Below are 26,808 nucleotides of genomic sequence, written 5' to 3'. Positions count from 1 at the left end.
AGTGTAACAGAAAAAAAACTACTGAGGGCAGAGGGGACCATTAGGGAATCCTTGTGGGTGGAAATAACAGAAAGGTAGGATTTAGCTTTTATTTAGGACTCCCCTGTTAAAGACTGATCGTGAAATACTCAGTGAAATTAGAGAAGCTGCAAACCCAGGTTAGGTCGCGATATTGGCAAAATCCAACTACCAATGTACTGTCAGGCACAACGCCTCCTCCAGCTGAGGTAAGGAGATAAAATTTTTGGACACAGCAACTGATCGCTTCTTAGCGCGGTGAGCCCTGGGACCCATAAGAACGGGTGCTGCTCTGGGTTTAGTCTCGAGTGCTGCACAGGACCTGCTTAAAGAGATACCAGTGGGAGAACTGCTGTGTAAGAGCTTCACAATATAACTGAACTTAATGCTGTAGTGGGATGGAGTAAACCAAACAAATACATCACACAGATATCCAATTTCAAGAAGGGGAAATCCATAAAAATCACAAAAATAGTAAAAACCTGAAAAAGCAGTCAAAAAGGCAAGAAGCCTAAAGCAACCTGGAGGCTTTTCAAAAACACTGTATTGAAAGTCCTGGTAAACTATGTGTCACATATCAAAAAGAAAGTAAAACAGTTCAATAAAAACCCTGCACAGCTCATAAAAAAAGCTAAGGAGGCTATTGTAGGGAAAAAGGTTAGCATTTAAAAAATTGCTGAAATGAACAGAAAAGCCCATAAAAACCAGATCAAGAGTAAATGGCAACTAGGATGGCTAAAAAAGAATGTGAATATTTTGCAGAAGATCATCAAGCTGATAGTAAAAAGTTGTTTAAAGAAAAGGAAGGAGCCTTCAAGGGAAATAGCAGTGCCACATGATGCCAAAGGCTTATAAGGGGCACTCCGGGACGATAAGGCCATAGCAGAGAAACTTAGTGACTTCTTTGCATAGGTCTCTACTGCTGAAGGTGTTTGAGAAAGTCCCAAATCCAAGCTATTCTTTAAGCCAGGTTAATTTCAGGTAAATATAAAGGAAGTAGATAAAATAGATAAGGCAGGCGTTACTAAGTGACCAGGAGTGGCTGACATTCACCTGTGACTTCTGAAGGAACTCAAATATGAAACTGCAGCACTGCTGGCCAAGGTGTATAACTCATCATTACAAGGTGCCACGGCACCAGCGGGCTGGTGCCAACCAAGCTCCCATGTGGAAAAGAGGCCCAAGAGGAGACCCTGGGAACCGCGCGCCAGTTCGTCTGACTTTCCTGCTTGGGCAGGCAGTATTCTACCTTAAAGAATACAATAAATGAACACAAAGATAAGCATGGTAAAGCAGGCCTTAGTGACCATAATGTATTTGGATTTTCAAAATGGCTTTGACAAAGTACTTCACCAAAGCTTTTTAAAATAAATTTCCTTGGGGTTGGGAGAGAGGTGCTCTCTTCCTGAGGGCTGTTAAAGGATAGGAGGAAAAGAACAGTGCTTGATGGTCACATTTTAAAACGGAGATGCAACAGCAGTGGGTCCTCTCAGACACAGGGGCTGGAACTGGTTTTAGTGAAGACTTCAACGGTGAGCTAGAGAAGGGGCTGAACCGTGAAACATCCAGGTCTGTAGATGATCCTAACCTCTCTCAGGGTGTTCAATGCCATGGTGGCGATGGGGGATGAGAGGATCTGGTGATTTCCCATGCTGGGAGATCCAGGATGAATCCACCAAACTGGGTGGGCAGATTGGCTTCAGTGTTGAGTGGCATCAGGAATGATATTGAGAAGAAAACAGAGGGTGACAATTTGCTACTAAGTAAGACCTTGGTGCACCCACAATCCTGTGTGCTGTGTACAGTTCTGGTCTCTAACAGAAGAGAGGGAAGAAAAAAGGGACTAAGAGTTGGAGTGTTGCCTTCAAAAGAGAACCTAAAAAGGCTACGACTCTTCCTTTTGGACATGAGAAAGCTGAGAGGGAATATGACTGAGATTTACAAAATTAGGAAAGCAGTGAATAAGAACTGCTCCTTCCCAAATCTTACAGTACTAGAAATAGGGTGTACTTGATGAAACCAGAGGGAGATTGGCTTAGAACAGGTTGAACAGTGATTTTATATCATTTGAGTAGTGAACTCCTTGATGCTACTGGAGGTTGTGAAGATGCAGTTCAGCAGCTTCAAAAAAAGATTAGACAAATTCAGGGACAAACACAGACACTGAAGGAACATATAAATAGGGTGATCTTGGGTACAAGGGAAACGGACTGCAGAAGGTTGCCAGACCCCTGTGCTCTCTGTAAATAGCATCTCCTTCTGCCACTGTTGGGGACCGAGTAGTGGGCTAGATGAATTACTGGTCTAATTCAAGAAGATGCTTCTTATGTTCTTATTTTGTATAAACAGTAAAATAACAGATTTCATCAGATATATCAGCTTACACTAACAAAGAGTTACAAAGGAGCTACTGCCATTATACCAGCTTAGAAGCCAGTTAATTGTGATGTTCAAGAATTACACTAACATTTGATAAAATGATTTTATTGGATTTAAACATTTCCCTAAGATATAAGAATGGAATTTTCTCGAGAATATTTAAGTGTTGTATTTTGTTGGGGGTTTTTTAATTATTAAGAAAAAAACCTTCTAGATCTAGTCCATGTGTTAAGACTTAAACTTGTATGGAAAATGCTTGTAAGTGAAGATCAGACACTAGATTTCACAATGGTATAGCACCTAAAAGCAGAAGGAAGTGACTATAGGTGAACTGGTAATAGTTTACCCTTGGCGACTGCATTAGCAAAAGCAATATAACAAATATCTGTAAATGAGTTACAGTGAACCCTCATGCCAGTCTTGGTTAAAAAGGAATGTTCAGGCATTTCCCAAAAGTGGCCTTTATGGGGGGGACACAAAGCTGTCTTTCCATTTCACAGTTTCCATTATCCCAGGCCCTTGCAAAAACAATGGCTAAATGGCTCGAGCACTGTTAGATGCTTGACTCAGACAGAAAGTACAAAGCAAGATTTCAATAGAGTGCATTTTCTCACTCTATAGAAAGATCAAAAAGGTTTCTACTCACTTCCACTTTCTACAAAGCCTTCTAGGTTGATTATGAAGTGAGGTTGATTATGAACTTCAATAGGTCAAACAGTTGGCCATTGTACTGAAAGGAGTTATCGCTTCCTACATAAGTGCATTAATGTTTAACAAATTTTAAAGGTGCATATATTGTATTCTGCCCAATATATGGTTTGCAAAGAACTATAAATCTCAAAATTTTAGGAGTTGCAATAAAAATCTAGAGGAAAAAGAAAACAGAAGATTTTCGTTTGTTTTTTTCCCCTTAGTCTGGGGTTTCTGTTTCATTCAAAACAGTATTTCAGTACCGTATCAGCGCTTCCCTTTTCTCCTTTCCCTCTTACCCAGGCACCTGGGTACTCCTTACAGTATTTTCTCCACATGTAGCTTAGGGAGAGGATGAGTCTGTTGTCTTAGGAGAACAACTTAGGATAAATTGACTTGGGAGAAAATGAGAAGATAAGTCTGTCTCATCTTAGGGAGAAGATGAGTCTGTTTTCTTTCCTTTTCACCCTGTGCCCTCCACTGAGGCTTATGCCATGGTTTCTTTTTGTGTGGATTTGGATACTCCTGCAGGAGCTTCCATTCTTGCTGGAACTTGGCTGAGCTTTTTGCCAGCTGTGAGAAGGGGAGATGAGGGTAAGGCTGGTCCCCAAGCTCGGTTCCTGCAGCCCCAGCTCCAACCACTTCCCTAGTTGCAAGGTACAATTAGATAGACTGGATATTCGTATCCAGCTAAGAGTAAATATGAGCCTAGGTTAAAGTAAAATGACTAGGCTGCAGTGAAAAAGAACAAAGACCAGAGTGTCATTAGAGACTAGAAAAAAAACAGCTTATGGAAGGAGTTCCCTTTACTCTTTTTCTGCCAAACTTGTGAACTCAAAAGCAAGACAGGAGGTGGGAACGCCAAGGAGATTGTGTGTGGCCCAAGAAAGAGAAACTTCTCCAAGCAACAGCTCAGCGTTTGCTGTGAACTGCAAACATGGTTATCAGCAATGGCCTATGATTCTCTGCATGTCTGAATTCGACCCGTTTTCCTCCTGGGAACCAGGCAGAAAGTGCCTGTCGCAGGTGTCGTCCCAGCCCTGGGGAGCAGCTCCGATGAGAGGCAGGAGGCTGCAGGTCAGCCGCTGCCTTCGCCTCGCTGCAGCAGCTCCCCCGCCACAGCGGGCAGATGACGCTTCTGCTCTTTCATTTTCGTCTCCCCACTGGATTTTGCCGAGCTGTGTCTGAGGCCAGGGAAAGCTACAGGGCCGAGCCCAGCCAAAAAAGAGTGGAGGAAAAACTAAAACCACATACCTCTTTCCGGTAAGCCTGCTAGGTGCATGCACTAATTTGTGGTAGGTGGCCTTTTGTCTCTAGAAAGTGCCCGTACGAAACGCGATTCAACTCTCCTGTGCTTTTGTGCCTAACCTTATCAGTCCTGAACCAGAAGCAGTGTAGACAGAAGCACGGGGCTTCCAGCTGCCACGCACTGGAGACCTGGCACAAATTGCCAAAGCCTGGCTGAATCCTCACACCTGCAGACAGTGCCTCTCTGCTGCTAGCACAGAGCCCCCAGAAGATATCAGCAGGCACATTTTGTAAAAACCACTTTTTTAAGAAGAAAAGCCATGGGATTAAGACAACAAATAAAGAGAAGCATCTTTATTTAAATGCTGTACCGTAAGACTGTAACTGAAGCAACAATAGAAAATGAAGTAGAAGCACGTACAAATAAAAAGCAGGCATTTCTCTAGACCTTGCAACTGTATTTGCCACTCCAACAAATGTACTTCATTCAACAGCTTCTGATATGCATTCAGTAGCAGCAATCCAAAGAAAGTGCTTTCTTTTGTTTGCCTGGTTTTGAGAGACCTGTCACGAACAGAAGGTGAATTTCCAGGGGTGGTGGGGCTGACAGCTGGCTGCGGACCCTCGCAGCGCTGCTCCCACCGGAGTTCCAGATGCCCTGCAAGTGACAGCTCTGTCGCACCCGAGGTGGAGAGTCATTGCAGAAGCAGGCTCTGACAGACTGCTTCAGGCACTCTTACAAGTGCGAACACGCAGTACGTCTATTGTGCATGTAATGAGTCACCTCAAACAGAAAATGCGTGTCGTGCCAGATTATACAGAGGTTTTGTGAAAATAAATATTCCCATTGAGGATTAGCATGAGACCAGAAGCTATGCCAAATTTGACTAGTCTCTAAAGGCCAATCTTGTTCCTTAAACCAGATGTTTAACAGAGGTTGTGACATCTGAAGAGACCAGCAGACACAAAATACACGCAGTGTATGCTGACTCAGAATGAAGTGTATCATTTCAGAGAGTTAAAATACAATTTTTTAAGTGTTATAAAATTCTTTAAATCACTTTCCCCAATACTCCCTCACATCTTGCAAAATTAACCACAAGTAGCAAAATGCAATTTATGTTTTGTAACATCCTCCTTTTCTCTTTTTTAGTGTCTATTTAAAGGGAGGCCAGTGTGATTAGTTACTGGGGTTACTTACTTCCCTGAGAAAAATAAAAAAGTGAGAGTGGCGAGCAAGTACATAAAATCTGCCCTTATCTCCCAATCTAGATACTAAGCAACTCACAGGGAGCTTCTCATCAGTGGCACCTGACTGGTTCTCTACTCTGGTAATTTAACATTTTCAGCTTTTCTAACCTATGCAGTTACTTTTGTTTAGCTACCTCTTTTGTCTTGCAGACTTGGCAACTTGAAATTAAAGGTTATTCAGTCAATAAGGAACATGAAAAATATTTCAGTCACAAAAGTCGGTAGTTTTGCAAGTGATATTTTCACAAACTCTGGTGGAGAACAAGTACAGGTACATCCATGCTTTGCTTTTAGAACAAACAAAAAAAAAAGACACTGGAAAAAGACATAGTAATGTCATACTTAAAGCCATTTCATACAGCATCAGTTCTGGACTTTCAGCGCCCTTGGAGGGAAGTGGCAGGAGGCACTTGCCAAACTTCATGTGCTGGATGAGGAGGGTAAGGCAGTAACAGCTGGAGGGAGCCCCAGGAGAAGCTGTGAGCTGTGTCTCAGGGGAGGGCTTGTTTGTCCTCAGCTTCATCAGTCTGCCATTAAGTTATTGTAATGGAAAGCAGACTGTGAGCAGATCATGGTCAGGGGATGGGAGGATAACCATTATGGTCCTCATGGCACGGTAACCCCAGGATCATCTGACTTCTACCGAGACATCGTGACTTCTGCGGTAAACAAGAGTGTTCCTTGCCTCCCACCTACACTGTGACTTTCCTACCACCTCTTCCTCCGCTCAGACGTGGAGTCAAGCTTGAGGAATGCAATGGGAACGGCAGCTGATGGCCTGCTGTGTGGAGGGAAGGAGAGAACTAAAAAATCCTAATGAGGTTTGTGATAGCAGAGCGAGCATATGACCTGCTGCCACATCTCTTGCCTGACCTATTCTTAGAGATGGGTGGATGGAAAAGGCTGAGTCACCGTCTCAGCTGCAGAAGACCAAGCTGTACAGAAGGAGCCTGCCAGCCAGGGCTCCAAGCCATACAGGATAGGAACTGCCCTATTTCTCAGAGCTCTTTGTGGCAGGTGGCTAATCCCCTCCACCCCATCTCCCTTCCTCTGCCTCATTCCTCGCTATTCCCCAAAAGAAAGAACAGACTATCAGCAACAACCTAACGCCAGAAGTCCCAAGCAGTTCCCTCCCAGCAGGGATTTCAGGTTTTGCAGGCCTGGTTCCCTTTTGCTTTAATGGAAATCACATGTATGCGGTATCTTTTCATTTGCCATTCTTTAGAAAGACTTCAAGAACATTACTGAGTGATTTTGTCCGTATTCATTCAGCACTGTCACACAAACCCATGATGCTCTAGCACATAGAGTCCCTAAAATTCTGATCCCATCAGGTCATCATGGCCCTGATCTTTGAGAGAAGAACCTGCTATATTTCATAACAGAATTTCTTCAAATCTACAAGCTCTTGAGAAAGTAAAATGAAACAACAATAACTTTTTCTTGAAAAAGAGTAATTGTTTGAACACTCTTAGCAGTCTGATGCAAGTCCACCTATAGCAAATGGTGTTGAACTAGTACCATCAAGAATGTTTTACAGGAAAAAATGTTACTTACACGGCTTCCTTTTTCAGGGAAACACTGACATCCTCCACTGCAGTCTCTGCCTCCACATGGTCCTGTGTAAGTCTTTCCACCCTGCAAACCAGAAGACACATAAAACGAAGGTTAAGAGGTATCAGCTACAATACCTGGCGCAGCACAATAACCTTTGATTAGCAGACCCACTGAGAACTTGCCCAAGCAAAGACCAGGATCAGATCTATGAATTCCAGTTGAAACCTCTTTAATCTACGCTTAGAAGCAGCCGTGAGTGGCTTTCCAGTTCTTGGAGATCAGCATCAAGAAATATAATGTTACTCTATTAATTTCCCTCCACATTTTCAAAACATTGCAGCTCCACGCTGATCAGTATCTCACACATCTTTTTGACACATGCAACAGATATCATATCACAGAAGCACAGCTGCTTGGATTCTTCAGGGATATGGACTAAGTCCTATGTCACAATGCAGCACATCCTTCTACGCGTGCTCTAAATCGTTGCTATATTTTAAAATATTTATGGGTGGGCATAAAGGAAGACATAGGTATCATGCTCAAAATCATGAGCCAAACTCCTGCCCTCTCCTCTTCAACGGCCGCTTATTCTGGAGGCACCTAAAACTTGCTAGCAACCAACCACTGTGACCTGGAAGTCAGACCTAGATTAAGTAGATGGCTGCAGTTACATCTCTCCTGCCTGCCCAGAACCACCTTGGCCTGGGCCGCAAAGATATGGGTCACAAAATACGCACCACTCCATGCAAATCCTTGGATGGACTCCAACAGGCAGGCCAGCTCCGATTACACCTAGCACACACTGCCTGCACGAAATGCAGCAGCCACGGTCACTCTTGTTCAGAAACCTGAACAGCAGAGATGCTGTGCATGCTGTGGTGTGATTTTTATAACTGTAACTTAATAATTAGGAATACTGTGAAGACAAGCCTGCGGCCCACCTAAGCCCAGGGTTTTGACCCCTGAAAGTGCCCCAGCAGCCTAGTAAGTAATCTGGGAAAGGAGGAAGGAATTTCTCGTCGCTATTTCGGAACCTGTTTTGCTCAACAGCAAATAATTAATAGATCCAGAAGAAAAAGAGAGGACGAACTCTGGTGGCTACGGGAAGGACGTCTTGGAGCCACAGCCCCTCATTCAGGGTGGCTGCCGGTTTTCACGCGCACCGCTCCTCAGATAAAACCTCAAGGCACCCCAGCTGTAGGGTACGGAGTCAGGCTCCGTGTCGCTTGATCCCCTCCTGGCTGGAAGAACCCCGAATCCTTCGCGGCACTGCGGCCGGGACAAATGGTGCCTTTACCCTTCCTGCCCCTCTCACAGCTCAAGCACGTCGTCTCTTGAAGGGAGGTGTCGGGTATGAACAAGCCCCCAGAACAAGACGCGTGCTCTGAACTCGATGCTGTTGCTTCAGCAGGCAGTGATGCTGCCGCTCCTGCCTCTAGCCCTGACTCAAGGAGCTAAAACACGGAGAGGGACCAGCACGGCCACGCTTAGCATTCTTCATGCAGCTCTAAGCAATCCCCTGCTCAACACCTGGGGTTGTTGGGTCACATTTCTCAGGTATCCAATTCTGCTGTTACACGACCGAGAACCTGAAAACACAGCTTGGGGCTTTGGGTTCCTCCCTGGGAGCCAAATGAATAAAAGGTATGGAGCAGGTACTGGGCGTTGCCTACGTCCTCCTTTGGTCATATTTGTACAACAGGCCCTCAAGCTTATGACATGCAGTACTACAAAGTTCCCAAAACAAGTTCTTATGCTTGTCACGAAAGGGTTCATGTCTGTATCTTAACTATTTTTATATATTATCATACTTTTGTTTCAGCTTTGTATCTAATTCTCACATTTAACAAAACAAGTAGGCTTTTCAGATAAGCCTACTTGTGGATAAAAGAGGTCCACAGAACTGAAACCATGCCCCGAGCTATTTAAAGGTTAGGTGTTTGATTCAGGAAATTATTTCACAGACCTAACAGTGTTCTACGTCATGTTATGAACTCTGCTTTATGTTTAGGCTATTGTTTAGCGGAAATAATAAGCCAAGACAGTTTTATAAACTCCAGCAGTTTGCTCAGGTTGGTCCGTTTTTTTAGTTAAATAATTGGATGGGCACAAACTCACCATCTCTGTGGGTTATTTTCTTATTAACCTATCTGCAGATGAAATGTGCATCAGTTTCTCAGGATCCTTCATTTCACAGAGCTCTCCCCTCAACTCCTTTTCAGAAATTAAGAATAGCTCTATTCATTTTTATGGACACCATGAAGATGTACAGCCTGTGTGAACATATTCCCCTGCAGGATGCAGGTCTTCATTAAGGAGCAGTGTGTTAAGTAATGCTGCCATTAATAAGAATCAATTCCAAACTTTTAGAGATCTGTTTTGGCTGGAGCTGTAAATAACAGTATATCCCTGCCTAACAGTAACAGACTGACAGATACAGTCATGTGAGTTTTCAATTACGCCTACTGAGAAAACAACAAGGAGAACAATAAGTTTATTTCTTTCTTAATTAGCAGAGTGACTCTAAATTTGGTAAACTGTTGCTAAGGAGAAAATAGAATATGAATCAGAACTACGGCAAGATATTTGTGCACTTGTTAAAAAAAAAAAAAAGAGGCTGCTAATGCTTATTTCAACTGGAAGAAGTTCAAGGTCTATTGTTTGTGTACTATCCACCATCCAACATTTTAATTTGCATGCTGTAACAATACCAGCAGCTAATGTGGGGACACAATTGTTTTCTTCCACAATTTTAGGAAGCTTTTTTTTTAATTTTCTCATTTTATGTCCTTTTATGCACATAGATTCTTCAGATAATGAAGAGAAAAATCTGGAAGATTCTCCAAAGGTAGGGAACATAACAGGAAAACATTTGAGACCAGCATTAATATATCTCTTCTGGATTATACTTGGGCTCTCCTTATTGCCTAATTGCTACTTCTGCACTTTTGACTGCTAGTGGGATGACTCTGAGAGGTTTTAGTCACATGTAGCACTTTCTACTTTATTATCTATGAATGTTTATAATTTCTTGAAGGTAGATCATTGCACTGTCATTTAATCTGACATTACTGGGAAGCTACAGTATAAAACATTATGGTTTAAAAGTCTGTTAATGGTAAAAAATAAATCTGTTAAGGATCCTTGTAAAACTTAGTCAAAACCAATTATACACATGGGCATACAACTGAGATGAAGGGAAATCAAATGGGTATGTATCAGTCAGTTTTAAAGCACCACAACTATTTATGTCTTGAGAAAAACAGATTTCTGGGAACATAACACCAATGGTGACAACCCACTGTAGTTGTTTTGATTTGAGGCAGGTGGCTGGACAACCTTTTTGGTCAGTGGGGAGAACAGTCAGTCCCAGGTTACAATTCACTCCATCCCGATACTAGCATCTAAACTGATCAACTGCGTCTCTCCCAGGAAACGCCTACTGCTTTCTCTTAACTGTAAAGGTGGCTGGAGGTGACTAGCTTACAGGCAGACATCCATCTCCTGTAGAAGTCTAAGGACAGGGAGATGATTCTCCTGATTTGCTCAATATGCAGTTAAATGGCGAGAAGTGTGTTTGCAGCAGAATGGTATTCTAGGATTAGTGCAACCAAGTTGGAAGACTGGCCACAGCCCCCAATTCTGAAGTTGTCTGCTGAGAAAATCTTCAATTCCACGTCTTGCTCATGTTTTGGATGATCCCAAATTCCACTAATCTCTAAAAATTCCAGAGTCTAGGCAGAGTCTAGAAATGGGGTTTATATAATCTAAGTTTTCTGCAATATAGGCACAACATCTGGCTGCTATTATAGACCATCCAGAGAATCTCATCAGATCTATTTCAGACATCTGAGCTAAATCTCATCCTAGATGGGTGAGGGGATTAGAAAGGTAGCCTAGGGTAACTGGTTGAGATGTGTCTACAGCACAGATGTCCAGCTTCAGGTGAGATGAATCCTATGCTAAGTGTCCAAATCTCATCCTCAAAGGTAGCTATGGCCTCTGATGGGAACACTGAGAGTGAGGAAAACTGGTTAAGAGCAGACAAATGGTGCAAACACAAAATGGGTTATACCACTGCACTGGTATGCAGGCTCCCTGTGCATAAGCTGAGGTATTGCTTATAGAATTAGGCTGGGGAGTCAAGGCTAAAGTATGATGACTGTCCAAAAACATGTAACATAAATGAAATGTAACCAACATGAACCACAGGGTCAGAAGGCAGCCTTTGGAGGCAAGTCTGTCTCATTTAGCTACCTGTAATGGTAATACCATATTGAGCCAAAATTGCCTAGGTAAGAGTGTCAGAAACACCAACTTTTGCATGTAACAAAGTTGGGACTGATGAGGAAAAAGTAACTAGGAGCAGGTTGTTTATCTGGGAGGAGTATAGGCAGAGAAAAGGAGGTGCAAGGGTGATAAAAGGGTGGAAAAGAAAAAAAAAAAAGGAATAGGGCATCCAGTTCGGTGAAGAACAAAGACAGTGAGGGTATGCTAAGAACAAGAGCCGGGACCCCTGCAGCAGTGGTGATGCTGACCTGCAGGCACAAACCCACTGGGAGCCCCCTCGGGAGAGCCCACAGGTCTCTCCACCAGGCATGTCCCTGAAAGACTTGCTGTGGGAGTGTGGAGTAAGAAGGGATAAACTTGTCAGGAAGGATTGGCTTACACCTGAATACCAGCTGCAGGAGGAAAGGCAACAGAAGTGCAACTCAATAGCCCTTTTGTGCGATTTATAAGATTTCTTTCTGGTGATTTTGTATCAATACTAATACTAACAACAAGCAATAGAATTGTAATTCAGCGTTTCTTGCAGTGATGTAGTTGTCAATTAATACCACTAATAACAGTGGTGTGTTACTTCACCGAGTAAAGTATCATTGTGTTCTCAGAGGCGTGTTCTTTAATCAGCAAACATCATAAGTTATGTCTGACACCTCCAGCCTAAAGGGGGAGAATTGGATTTGCAGAGTAAGACCCCTCTACAAAGCTTCCACTTCATCCAGGAGGCACCAAAACATCCCGTCCATCCCCTCCTCCTGCTGGCATGCGGGCAGGTTTGCTTCTGGTCACGCATACAAGTATGTGCAGCCCCAGCCATACGGGTTCCATCCGACTCACTCTGGGCTCTGAAAACCAGGCAGAAACTACCACACATGAAGGGCTGAAGACAGACCCCCAGCTCTGTGGGCAAGTGCCACAGATCCACTTAGCTCCACGGTGCTCAAAGCTAGGCATCTCCAGAGCCAACTTACCCTGCAGAGACCAGGACAGAGCGGTCCAGAACAGATGAATATCTGCCATTCACTCTCTGCCCTCTTTTATTTACCAGCTTAGATACCTCCACAGGGGCCCATATGAGCATGTCTAGTTCACGCAGCCTGACCTACTGGAAAATGTGGTTACAGTTCCTTTATTTTTAAAATAGAGCTGGAGAAGATGATGGGGTAGAGGAAGACTGAGTGGAGCAGCTTTACTCTGCCCCATTCATCGCACACAATAGCACAGCAGTCAGCACAGTCTCCTATGAAATGGGAGACCTAATTGCAGTTCTCTGATGGAGAAAATCAAACATGCACCTACCCCGGGAAACCTTTAACCAGTAGGCTGCGAACTAGGCTGGAATGGACGGAGAAAGGGAATGAAATGGAAAGGGAAAAGAGGGGCTTTTCCAACTCTCCTTTTAATACCATTGGGTTACTGTGCTGGAATGAATATGAGATTGATGGTTCAAAGAACATGAACACTACTTAAACACAAGCAGGAGAAAACATGTAAGTAAGTGTAATCTATGTTTGTAAAGCTTGTATATTTGCCTGGTGTAAATACCTTCTCATTTTTCTATATGTGAAATAGTAAGCATAAAATGTGGGTGTCCCAACACAAAATCTTTTTTTGCCCTCTTGCTTTCTCATAATTTTTTTTCTCCCCAAACAAAGTTACTTCTGTACTTATACATCTTCAGCCTATGCAAGACAACTTAAATGCAGTTTCCTTCAGCCAAACTCTTAAAAAACCCGGAAACATATATGCAGTTCTCTTTAAACTTTTCCACACATTGATGATCTATTTATTACTAATCTTGGCCACATTTGTGTAATTGTTATCTCTGTGTGCCCATTCAAGTACCTTCACCTCAAGGGTTGGTATTCTGACAAAGAACAAAGGCAACCAAAGGCCAGACCTCAAAGTACAGTTCTATGAGTACAGAAAGACCAGGAAATATAAGCCATTTCCTTACATACAGCTCAAAAAAATTACGGAAATTATAAAGAAAATATTGCAACTTGGAATCAAAAGACTCCGCACACCGACCTTTTCTTTGATAAACTTTTACAGGTTGCAGTTGTGCATTGGCTTCTGTCCTGACAAGCCCCACTCTGTTCTCTCCATCAGTCACAGCGGCTCCTCCGAGCCGGCTAAGTTTCACCAAGAGATGTTTGAGAAGGTCTGGGAGCTTGCAGAAAAGCTGAACTACGAGCTGGGCTCGCTGACGTACCGCACGCCCCTGCCCGCGGGGCAGCCCTCCCTCTCACCGCCGGACCAGAGCAGCCCACACCTCCAGCACGGACCTCTGCCTCCACGTTTGACCCTCAGCTGCCGAAACCCACATTAATTTCAAATTGGGTTTATAAGGCCCCAACTCAGAAACATTACTTTTCTGCTTCCTTCGAAAGAAAGGAGAAAAAAAATGAAGTAGGAGTGTGACAGGGTACTCCTGCTGTTGACGAACCAGACAGAGAGCAACTTCATTGGTTTCAAACATGACTGCACAGTTGTATTTCCTCAAAACCAGCATTTTAGTCCTTAAACAGTCGAAAGCATTTGTTGCCTGGATGCCAAAATTGCTTCTCTAGAAACATGTATAAACAACCATTCAAAACAAGTATGGGGAACGCTGTCAGCGGGGGAGGCCTGGACTGCCGACCGTCGGGCTTGGTCTGGAAAATGCCCCATCCCCGGAGTTACAACGCTGAAGAAGGAACCAGCCACCTGGAACTGCCGGCTCGCAGTCCAGTAGCTACCAGTGCACCGGACAGTAAGGCCACTGGTGAAGACCTTAATTGGCGAGGGAAAGGGAGAGATAAATTGGCACATTCGGAGAGGAAGGAAAAGATGTGGGTGTGGATCCTCCCTCCAACTGTTCTGAGAATTATTTCGCTAAGAAATAATTCTTTCATATTTGAATGGGAGCCAGAACCTTTTCTAGACTGGATGCATGGCAACTGGAATAATTTAGTGTGTGACCTCAATATCATATGAATGTTTACACTTCCCACCAAAAGCAAGGGGAGCCATTTATCTACACATCCTTCAATGAGAAAAAACCTGGAGGAAGAAACGGGTTCCAGGAGGAACACAAGGAGATCTACCACCAGCCATACTAAGAAAGCTGGTCTCCTAACAACTGCCTAATGCAGTCTTCCAATGCAATGAGAAAAGCAATGCGTGTGGCAATCAATTATGAATTATCGATCGGTGCGGAGTTTCACGTGCCACCTCCCTCTTAGCGATGGAGTGTATAGAGAAAACTGGGAGGCAGGCAGCCAAGGAAGCAAGCAAGCAGCTCCTGAGTCCCGATGGGCATGGGAACGTCAACAGAGGAGGAGTATCCAAAAGCAGCACTGCTCCCAGGGACTGGGATGCCTGTGCTCGATGGTTGGGGTGAGGGAAGGAAGGGCAAGAGAATACAAAGTCTCTGATGCTGAGAAGACCCCAGCGGACGGAAACTTGTCTTCTCAAGTGTGTCTCAGCAAGTATGTTGAAGGCAGCAATGGGAAACATGAATTCTGTACCTCTCAGAAGTGAAACTATAAAAGACTTTCCTCTTATGGGCTGGCTTGTGCCTCTTGATAATATGAACTTTCTGGCACACGGCCTTGATTTGAAGGCTGCATAGTTTCATTTCAAAGTGAAACTTCACAGCTCCACATGTTCACTTTATTTGAGGTACTATTTACCATCCCCTCTTCAAATTAAAAAGTTCTCTTGTTGCAGTCTCAAGACACTGCCTTGTAACAACTGCAGAAGCCAGACATGATACAGTGTGAACTTACCCTTCATATTTTCATAAAAGCATTTCTAATTTTGTGGCTTTCATCCAAATACATATTTACCCAGCAAACCAGATGGAATCCAGAAGGAGCTGCTGTGGTATAGTAGGCATTAAAAAAAACCAAAAGTAAGGTCTTTTAAGAGGCTTAGTCAGAGAGTAAATCTTAAAAGCTTCCTAAATATACAGTACAGATATTTGAATAACTGTCCAGGTGTCTTCCCCACTCACCCAACATGAGGTTGTTTGCAAACAGTACGCTTCCGAGCAAGCAGCGTGTGCTGTGACACAGTTTTCTGTCAAGAAGTCAGTGAATGGGGATCTCATATTTTATAGGTAATGAAGTTGGTTTCAGCTACATTTTGCCTTTTTTTTCCCCACACAGAGATGATTATATGTTATCCTAATGTCATGGTTTAACCGACACCGAAACCAGCCAAAACCAGGACACCTAAGAAAGGGACTAGAATGTAAGATGGGAAAATCCAGTTAAAACATTTTAAAATGTCAAACAAAAAAAAAATAGTCACCACTGTAGAAAGAACTACTACTCCCGCTTATTTTTGAAGAATCTGTAATGCCATAGGAAAGGGAATCCTAAAAAGCAGCTGCAGGTCTCTGCATGAATGTGCTCCAGCTCTCAGGAGCTAATGAACAGGGTTAAGATGCAGAGGGCTTTTCCTACAACAAAATTACATCCAGACGAGGAAGAACAATGTTCTCTGGCACTTCTCTATTTGAGACAGGTGACTTAGTTGCCTAAAGGAATGACAAATTTTGTCTTAATCATCAGCTAAGGCTTGAACATGCGCTAGCAAGAGAGAGGTGATGCTGCAGGCAAACTAAGCTCTTTGAAGAGTGTGCAGCCATGGTTGAAAATATCTCTTACATCTTACAAAGGGGCAAATGTCACAAGGGCATCAACTGACACCTATGGCCCACAGTGATTACAGAAGGACAATAAAGTGTTGCTCATGAGCACTCCATTTTCAGTTTCATCAACTTAAGAATCAGGTTTGCTTGCAGAAAAAAAACCACAGATAGGAGTCCAGTAAGAGTTTGAAGCTGGAAATGTATTAACAAAGGTAAGCAAAGGTGCATACATCAATTATTACTATTAGTTAAGGTAAGCCCATTGGCTCCCCTGATTATAATAAGAATTCAGACACCCTGTGAATATGCAGATGCCTAAATTTAGGTGACTTCATACCAGCTGACTCTGTTCACATGGGAATTTTTAACTAAATCTGAGAGAAAGGTAGAAGATGGAGAAGTAGCTGAAGGAAAATCTGGATTGGTAAATCAAAACGTGTTTTGATATCTTGTTAAACTTGATTCCATCTTTGTAAATGCATGCTTTTAGAGATGCATATTATTTTAGTCTATTACCTTTTCTTATGAGACAACAGACTCTCATCTAGCATCCAACATAGTATTCCTCATCTAAAAGGATGATGGTCTTTAGAGTAAGAGTGCTGGGACATCTCAACATGAGCCTTTATTCCCAACACCCCATCCCTAGAAATTAAGTGTATCTCCACAGAAGCCGCTTAGGTGGTTTTAAAAAGTAGTATTGCAGGAGCCTGAAGAAGTGTTTTCTAGTTATCAGTGATGAAGAAAGCACTCTGACTTGGCAAAGTAGACGTAATCACTTGTTAGGGAGTCTGTGATGACAAGCTACACTGAAAGGCGCAGTTTGTTTCTCTTTTAATTTTTATTCTATTATTTTGTTTTATGCAAACCACTGTGCATTTTGTATTTGATCTGCACAAGTGTAAAGGCTTAGGCAAGGCACAAGTTAGTGGACAGTGTTATCACCTCATATGTGCAGTTACACTGCACAGTGGATCAAAAATATTTTCCATAGAGGAATCAGGGTAAAGACACTGTCAGCCTTTAATCTGAATTTGGCTTTTGTCCAATATCTTATATTACTGGAATAAAATCCCCCTTCCCATCCCCAAGAACAGAAAGGCATTTGTTCACATACTAGTAGCATAATAATGAAACACAGCACCCACTCATTAAAGTAGCAATTTCTATATTTAACTACTTTTAGTTTCCGAAGTCTAGTCATTTTCGGTTCTGGAAAGACATCCAAATAATGATATCATTTGCTTCAAACAATAGAAAGTCTGGATGCTATTCTATATATGGAGATTTTTTTTAGTCTATTTATAAACCACGCCAGTTATTTGACCTGTCTAGTTTACTCACCTACGTAAATTGGCAGACTCAGGAAACTTACTTAAGAACATATTATTCTTAGTATTGGTAAACCTTAAAAGTTGCTAAATTATACTTCAGATATGCATCCAGTATTTCTGAAAACTCATCTGCACCTATTACACTAAGAACAAACCAACCTGTCAATGTAGGAAAGATTTTTGCTTTTGAACCAGCAGCAATGCCATTGCATTAGCCCTGCTCGTGGGGAAGGGACTGACAGAAACCAGCCGTACAGCTGTTTGCATGGCTGTACCGTCTATATTTGTTCAGTTCAGTGCAGTGCAACGGTGCCAGGGTTTCCAAAATGTAAGCATAACCACCGAGACTTTATTCCAGTTTCATGTTTTCTAAAATTAATTAAAAATGCTTTATTGTGTATGAACTGCATTTATAAATTGAATTAGTTAGTTAGTTTTCCTCTGAAGAATAGCTGTTTACAGCCGTAACCTGCTGACCTGGTTCTTATGCATTCAGAGATCCTGGCAGGTTTGTTTTTTTTTCCCTTGAGAGGGATGATGTTGGTGACAGTTTTTAACGGCCTTTTTAAATTCTGTTGTGCCTGCAGAATCAAATATAGCAGAGAAAGAAAGAGAGCTGAGTTTAAGTTCTTCCTGCAGAATTATTTACTAAATTGCAATTAGAAATATACCAAGAACTGGAAGTATGGAGCTGTCACTGACACTATGATTTGAAAGGAATGGATTTGCACAGGGTTATTGGTGATGGCCCAGATTGACTGACACTGCTTTTATCATAGATGCTGATGGGTAAGTCTAGTCCAGTATAACACTTACAGCCCTGGCTCAGTTTTCAGAGCTGGCTGTTAGACAAATGACTCTACTGGAAGTATTAAATGTGGAAATTTGCTATGCAATTTTTCAGAACTGCTTCTCAGGGCTGGACTGGTATTTCCTTAAAAGTAAGAAGAACGGCTAAGAGATTTGCAAACTGGAAAAAGAGCTGCATTTGATGATGGAAGTGTTTACTGCTAACTGCTTGGTCAGATGCAACACCCACCATTTCCTTTCTATTGCAGTCAAGAAAAAGCCCATGAGGACTAGCTTTATTACTGACCCATTTAACTTTCCAGATTAGATTTCAAAACTTAACCTCCTCCCTGAGCCTTCTCCCCTCTGCTCTGAGCTGATCAGTGTTGCCACTGGTAAAAGCCTTAGGTAAAGCAGATTGTTGTAGGGGGTATACCAGATAAAGAAGGTACATTAGAGGATCTGACATATCAGGACTATATGCAGACTTCTGTGAAAGTTTTGCTATTTGCAACAGGGTCAAGGCAGGTAATCTAAAATACAGACAAAGGTCTTCAGACAAAAGGTCAATCTCTTCCTTGTGGATATAAAAACTGATAGTCAACTATCAGTGATAAACTCCTTTCTCACCCATATACTTTTGATTAGCAAAATGTCTTAATATATCTTCTCATAAGAGAAAAGAAGGGACCTGCAAAAGCTCTTTTTTAAATTTTTTTTTATTTTGCAAATAGGATGTCCCAATGTGCATAAGAAACACCTGAAAAATTCAAACAGGAGAAGCATTATAATTCCTGCTCATAAAACTTACCTGATGTATTTCAATTCCCACTTCTACGAAAAAGCTGTTTTAGTTACTTACTCAGGAGACAAAATCTATAGTTCAATATAATGCTTATTTTGTGTATTTGTATCTGTTGATATCAAAACCTGAAACCTAGAATGGCCAAATTAAGTTCTCCTGGATACTAAAAAATAAATAACAACCTTTTTTTTCTTTGGATTATTTTTTCATCCTTCGTACTCGCTTCTACATAAATTTCATGGGAGGGGTGGGAAGGTCTTTTTCGGGGGGAAGGTTCAATTTTATTCAAAGTATCCAATTGACTATGCAAGAATATTACCACAGCCACACCGTGAAATGTTGGCTCAGTAGAAGATAATGTAGGATTTACATTTACCAGAATAAGAAAAAAGGGCTCATCTTTCCCATATGGGCCACCGACTTGTGACTTACAACCTGCTTTGGTTCAGTTTGGCAGCTGGGCTGATTTCTGCAATGCTGCAGAACTGAGTTAAATGCACTTTCCCAGAGCCACACGATGAGTCACTGGTTCAGCATGGTCTAGGACCCAGAACCTTCCTGCCTTCCAGTCCATTTCCCTAACCAACAGACAAACACTGTCTGCAGTGCTGCAGTAAGTCTTGTGGCTCAGTCTCCACACCAAAAATGCTCTTATCACAGTACAAACAACTAACATAATGAGATTATAAACAAGCAAATATCAAGCTTCTTTAAACTGACTTAAGTGATGTCATTTGCCTTCTCTTTCACATCCTTTTTCATTATATGCTTGTCTTTTTGCAGACGGATCTACAAGAATCTGGAAATGTTCATGCCTTGGCAGTAAGGAGTAGAAAACACAAGAATAAATTAAGGAATACAAATATAGCTGACCGTATCAGAAATGAGATGGGCTTGACTCTTTGAAGAGATAGAACAGACCTCACAGTGCTCACTAAGCTCAAAGGTCTTAGCAACTGGTAACTGATGCTTTATTCAGAACATGTTTTCTGTATAAGATGTACACCCTACCTAACTGGGGAAGAGTACTCTGAATTAGAAATCCAGCAGAGGCAACCAGCAGACTGGACCTATGTATTCAACTTTGCCATAAGCAGCTTTCTATGGAACTCCTCATAGCAAAATGCTGATTTTGAGACAGAATGCCCAACGCCCACGAATGGATCTTAGAAATACTTTATCAGCAATGGCATGCAAGTAACCTGGGACTGCAATGTTCATGTTAAAGAGTCACAATATTGCTCCAAAAAAAACATTCCAAGCTCTGTCTCCTTGCTTGCCTCCCTGAAACTCCACAGATCATATCTCACACCTCTGCTTGGAACAGATCTTCAGATTAGAGACCAGTAATGAGACTGTCAGTATCTTGGGCAGGTACCCCCTATTAGGGCAGTGGTCAGGCCTCTCTAAGCTTCCAAACATAAAACCCTGTGGCTTTTACCTGACATAAGATGCAAGACTCTGCTAAACTCCAAAGCCTGGTAGAGGAAAACAGCTCTCTACATGCAGACTGAGGAATCAGGAGTCTAGTGAATCATGACCATAGGCATAGCTCAACCAACGTCAAGACTGTTCTCCAGGGGCCCTTTGCTCTCCCACACAAAGCCACAGCTTCATTTTCAGGCATCAGAAGGTAACAGAAAAATCACATATTTGCCTTGACTTTCTTTTCCCTGATCATGGAAAATATTTACACCATATTTTGTGAGCAGGATAGACCTCAAATGCACTAGTTTCTGAAGAACTCTGCTACTTTTCTCCTCCTAGCAGAATCCTCTCTCACCATTTACTTTTATAAGACAGACTCAATGCTTGAACTGCTGACAGCATGGTAAAATAACTTCATTGCTGCCTCTTCACTAGATCTTTCCTTCTATGTCCTTTTTTTCCAGCGTCTAATAAATTATTCCAGTGCATTTTTGAAAGGCAGGTCTTCTTCATGAAAAGGTAACAGTACTGACACACACTGGATCAGTAATGAGGTTTGGAGTCCTACCACACTTTGTCAGCAACAGCTGTTGTTCACAGCTGGAGCTCACTAAGCATGCATTTGAGGGGCTGAGCACTGATTGTTCAGTGCCTGCAAGCTGCATAACTAGAACCTCATTTCTCCACCTAATGAGATGAGCAATGGTCCTCAGAAAACTCCCACTGTTTATATTGCTTAGTTTGTAATCTCTTCCCTATTGTATCCTGAAAGGTAAGAAGAGGGTTTCCCTAGTCGTCAGATCCTGGAACCTGTTTAAGTGAACTCAAAAGATGCTAAAACAAGTCTTGGAGGCAGTTACTCTAAACCTCATCCTCTTTATTTCCTTAGTGTGTACTTACACACACGCAAGTGTAATTTGTTTTCCAGCTGTGAAGTATAATAGTTTTTCTTCTGGCTCTTTTTCCTCACTTTTCTGTTTCTTCTGATGAACTGGGTTCCACTCAGGCAACTGCTTCCCAGTAGCACGAGATCCCAGATCAGCTGCTACCTGTGTTTCAATTTCAGTTTTGCTGCTGAAGTACAATCTTTTAGCACAGTTGGACCACATCTCAACAGCTCCCAGTTTTCATGGAGCCAACTATTCACACAGTTCATTCAGAATTCTTATTCTGCAGTTCTTACTTCTGATAACCCAAGCATAATATTTCAGTTTCCTTAGACTTTTTTGACTGCTGCCCATTACCTTCCTTATGCATACATGTGCTCTTTCCTTCTCTCTGTACAACACCTAGGTCACCAGATCATTTGGAGAGCTCCCTGAAGTAGATTACAATCACACTAACATTAACGCTTATTTTGTGGCATTCTTGCTGTCCACTGTTACACAGAACACTGGCTTTAGTAGCTTAGCAGAGTTCTGCTTCTTACTGGTGTTCCTGTGCTTCTGTGTTATACATGAGCCAGATTTTGGAGTCTAGGTCACCACTGATGCAGCTAGGCAAAATACTGGCAAATGACAAAAACAATCCTTGGAGACCTTGGTATGGTAATAAAGCCCCCTTATGGATTTCCCTTCTCCTATTTACTGAGAAAGAGAAAGGGTATCTACAGTACCAAATTTCCCAGAAATTATTGTGAATTTCTGATGTCCTGTTTCTTTTCACTCATCCTCAAAAACTATCTCCCAGTGCAAACAGCCAATTCAGTTGTCCCACTAAATTCAACCACATCCTTTAATCATGGAAACTGAGCCTCTTGTTGCTTACTGGAGAACTTCATCACCATCATAAAGTGTGATGTTCTTGGCTGTGAATTCCTGCTACTATGTGAGCTAGGATCCCACAGCAAATGAGAAACTTTCTTCTGCTTCTACTGTTTTTTATTATCTTTAGGTAACTAAGAAAACATTACTTCTTCTGTTTTCCTCATTAAGCCACAGCAATAATATGAAAATAATGCAAAAAGCCACTCTTAAAATCTCACAATAGCAGAAACCCTCATCCTCCACACAAATTTACTTATTTAACTCCTATAGACCCAAACCCCCGTATGCTAGTCTTTATACAAAATCACAACAAATGTGACTACTACCCCACGGTGGTAATAGTCTAACTCTGTCTCCTGTCACCTTTTCTAGCAACAGGGAGCCTAGATGAAACATGACTTACATGACTGAAGACAACAGTTTATGCCAGATGCTAAAAGAGCAATAGGCTGCATTACACAAACAATTGTTGAGTCTTGCATTTTGACCAAAAATACAAGTGACTAGCCACCCCTGTATCCTATTTGATCTTTTTTTAACAATTCTATGCTTTCAGGGGGAGAGCAGTACAGTGCTGACATGCTTTGCTGTGTCTGTTTTTCTAGGAGTAGCTGGCACAGCTGGCAAAAGGGAGGTTTACTTACTTCTCACGCCCCCACCGCCCCCCATCCCAGGAAGGCAGTAGGAAAAAGGAATTGTTCTTCTGAATTGCACATCCGTCCCATCTCCTCCTGGGAAGAGACAGCTATTTCTTATCTTGGCTGTTTTACATCACTGAAATGTGAAGGCAGAGTTCGAAGGAAGGAAATCAGAGAAAAGACAGAGACCTCTATGTTTCAGAGCATTGGAGGGAGCTGCTGTCTACGTACCAGAAGAAGGGTGGGGTGGTTGGTGGTGGCGGGGACAAGAATGCTGTAGGTAATAATGAGCTAGAAAACCTCCACTGACAGAAAAATAAAACTTTTTGGTGAAAAGGAGATCATTGATCTGCTATCTGCTCTTTACACTTTTGAAAAAGACATTTAAATAAATACCTTATTTCACCCTGTACGCTACTTCTCAATAATGATTGTTCTCCGAGATCCTAAAGAAAAGATGCGGCTGTCTATGTTATTCATGCCTCAAAGATAGAAAGGAAAGAAAAACATCCTTTTTGCACTATTCTAGGACACGCTGCCCCTGGAAATAGGTACTTATGGCTAAATCTAGTATAAATAATATCATTTGGTAATACTTCAACAAATGACAGCAGGGTTAATTTAGCCTTCCCTCTGGGGATCACAAATGAACACATGGGTTCCCTGAGAAGACACAAAGATATTTTAATTATCTGATTTAGAAGAAGCTCTGTTTAAAGGACACAGACTTGAAATACATGAGGGGCAAACTTCAAAATATCTGGAGTTAGAGATAAGCACCCAAAACAGAGAGTACTTATCTGAAGCTTATCTGGACTATCTGATGCTCTGTGAAATGGTACCAGAAATCCTGTACCAGCAGGCCTTCTGTGGCAATTTCAGAACTTCCTTTCAGGCTAGAAACTTGATCTGTTTGGTGGCAATTCCTCACCTCTGGACCTTGCGTAACACTGAGAGCGTAGCATGAGGACACAAACCCGAATAACTTCAGAAACTGCTATGATGGAAGTGCTAACCAGGCATTTCAGTACTCAAAACTCCTCATACAGCAAGGGGAGCCTGGACAAACTCAGCCAGTTTCTCCAGTGAAAGCAGATGGTCTGAAGAGCAGCCCTTTCCCAAGAACCCCCGTGGACAATGAGTCTTCTCCACAGCCTAGAGAAGGAACATCATCTGTTGGCATCCACTAGCGAGGGAAGGGAACAATGGACCGAGCTTTATCAGGTTTAATCGAACATCTATTTTCTAGCATTTGGGGCCTTTGTGTTAAAAACAACTAAGTTAAAAAGCGTAGAAAACGGTACGCACAAAACACATTTGCAAAAACGTGGGTAACTTCCCTGGGGTAAACAGTGGTCCTAATAAACTGCTCTGGTCCTGAGAAGTGGAAAAATGTGTCTCTGTGGGGAAAAAGATTCCAAGCAGATTATTTCTTCCTTTCTTTTTTTTTTTCCCTTTAGGAAAGAAAGAAGTCTTAATTCAGCAAGCCTGTTCCGCGCGGCTGGGGCTCTGTGCGGATCCCTGCACCGCTGCACTTTCTGTAAAGGACCAGAAGGACGGCAGGGCCGGCTGCGCGGGCGCTGGAGAGACCGGCGAAGGGGCCAGTCGGGAACCTGGCTGCCAGCGCAGCAGCAGCGAGGAACGGCAGAACCAGCAGCAGAGCTCGGCGCGGCAGAAGGACACCTGTGGCGATCGGGGCCGGAGCGGGTTCGGCCGCAGACAGGGCCCGATCCCTGCGAGAGCCGGGCACCCAGCTCCTACGGCGCGGGGGGACGGGGGGGAACCGTCAGCCCCAGCTCCTGGAGGACGGTCTGATGCCGCGAACGCGCTCGGTGATGGCAGTTTTGCCTCCTGCTGTGGATTACTTAGGTTTCCCAAAATGACGTATGATTAACTGGGAGGGAGAAAGAACAGGGAAGTGTAAAGATTTATTTATTTAGGCCCTTTCGTTTGATTCATTGTTCCTGCGGAGGGAAGTACTGCTCAATAAGAGAGCGTAATTTAGATTGCCAGATTTCTGGGTGGAGGCTCAAACTGGTGCAGTTTGTTTGGCTCTGCAGGGTCAGTTGGTTTTTTTTTTTTTTGGTAAGTAGAGCTAAAATTGATTCCAACCTATACTGCTTCTTGCCAGAGAGATTTCTCTCATGTTGAATTCCCTCTTGGGTTAGACATCTACCTGAATGATGTGGGCAGGCATGGACCTCAAAGGAACAACACATACAAGCAGGTATCAAATCTAGAAGCATCGCTATCTTGTGCGTAGATGGACGTGATGAAGTGTAATTTATCACTTGGATAGCTCAGCCAGGAAGGGCTGCTATTGCAATCACATTGTCAAATTACACTGCTGCCAGTAGAGTACCTCTATGCAAAAAATACAAGCTGGGAACAGCACAGGCTTTGCCTTTCTGGCTTTATCTGACAGAAGCTTTTGTCAGCAAAATGTATATCTGTAATCCACAGGTGATTGGATTGCTGACCTGGCTAAAGATTGCTTAAATAGACCCTTACACTTAGCTAAGTGACTAAAAGGATGTAACTGAGATGGACAGTCCGTTACTTCTAATAATAAGCTTACTAGTAAATATTAAACGCCATAATAATACTATTCAAGTACATGCTTAGATATTACGTGTTTTTGATTGAGTTTTTGGTTTTGAGAGAGATGATATGAACTATGCTAATTTATTCTCCATATTAATTCAGATAGTTGCTTTTTAATAAATCGTTTCTCTATTTTCCTTTTTGGAAAGCAACTCCAGTGAAAACTGAAATTCCAGAGGAGTTTATTCTTTTTGGAGAGCTAGCTGTGAAAACATGCAGAATTTTCTGGTTGTGCATATTAAAACTTCCTTGGCCTCTAATACCAGAACTATCCGTTCCTCTGAGTGCAGAACACACTAATAAAATATTTATCGTCTAGGAAAGACATTGGCAGTGTTTTTCATACCATCTACATTCTGACTCCGGGACCTCTCAAGAGCTGAGTAAGGGTGCTGCTTGGACAGCTTTCAAAAACTGGGCAAAGAGTGCTTGACATGCCATGGGAGGTGAAGAGTCCATGAACTGAGCTGTTAGTGATCCCCACCATCCCAGTGCAACTCGCCCCACGTCTGCAGCCTGGACATCACGTTCCAGCTTTGATAAAGGCATCCTCCTTGCCCATATTTCTACAGTGGCTCCAAAAGCATTAATTTGCAGTGCTGAAACTGTGTTAGTATGTCAGTCACTTTGTTTCACCCCAAAGAAGCTCTGTGTCCATAACATAGTACTTGTGGCATGTATTTTGTGACGTGGTTCAGTCCCAGAGCTCAGGACGTGTACTTTGCATTTGCTCGCTGCAGGGCAATGTCCATCCTACCTAAATAACTCTAGCTGCAAGCTGTACCATCTGAGGAACTGATCAAGATCAGTACTACCAAGCATTTTCATTACGCTGCTTTTTATCAGCACATTACACTGCTTCTAGTAATTCTTAAGGTGAAAGTTCAATATAGTGCCTAAAAATGCATTTGTATGTTTTCTGCTACTGGTTTTTTGTAATCCTTCAGCTCAAAAATAGCAAAAATTAATTGTTCGTGGTAGGAGATAGCAACTACAGTATCACAGCACATAAAACCCTTTAATCAGCCCAAGCAAAGTTGGGAAAGGTTATTTATACTGGTGTTAATTTTGATTTCTTTTTGTATTCAAAGAAAAATGTAAACGTGATTATGAAAAAGATTTTTCCCAGCTTTGACTACATGTTTTAGCTCTATACACTCAGGTCAGAAAAAGTTACATGAATGCAATACACTTTCTACGTAAATATAAAGCATAGAAAAACTTCAGTATCAAAATGATGTATCACTTGAGTTATTCATTGCTTCTTTCTGAGTAGGAAAAAAAAAATTCAGATATTTTTCCAAGAAATTTATTAAGTATGTTTGAAGCATAGCTTCCTTTCTTTTAGATTAAAAGTAGCACACACCTTCAG

The 26,808-nt window shown here is 42.3% G+C and overlaps 1 protein-coding gene across 1 annotated transcript in view; it reads right to left on the bottom strand.

Moving 5' to 3' along the window:
• The window catches only part of COL4A2 (collagen, type IV, alpha 2), a 103,341-nt gene extending 91,595 nt beyond the window's left edge, over positions 1-11,746 (bottom strand). The window contains exons 1-2 of the mRNA XM_010575790.1: positions 11,699-11,746; positions 7,144-7,224 (exon numbers count right to left, since the gene is read on the bottom strand). Coding sequence (XP_010574092.1) covers positions 7,144-7,224; positions 11,699-11,746 — 129 coding nt within the window. The remainder of the gene's footprint in view (positions 1-7,143; positions 7,225-11,698) is intronic.
• Positions 11,747-26,808: the final 15,062 nt, after the last annotated feature.

The sequence above is a fragment of the Haliaeetus leucocephalus genome, unplaced genomic scaffold, assembly GCF_000737465.1.
Source record: "Haliaeetus leucocephalus isolate CR32 unplaced genomic scaffold, Haliaeetus_leucocephalus-4.0 Scaffold495, whole genome shotgun sequence".
NCBI lineage: Eukaryota > Metazoa > Chordata > Aves > Accipitriformes > Accipitridae > Haliaeetus > Haliaeetus leucocephalus.
This window is presented reverse-complemented; position numbering and strand designations above follow the sequence as displayed.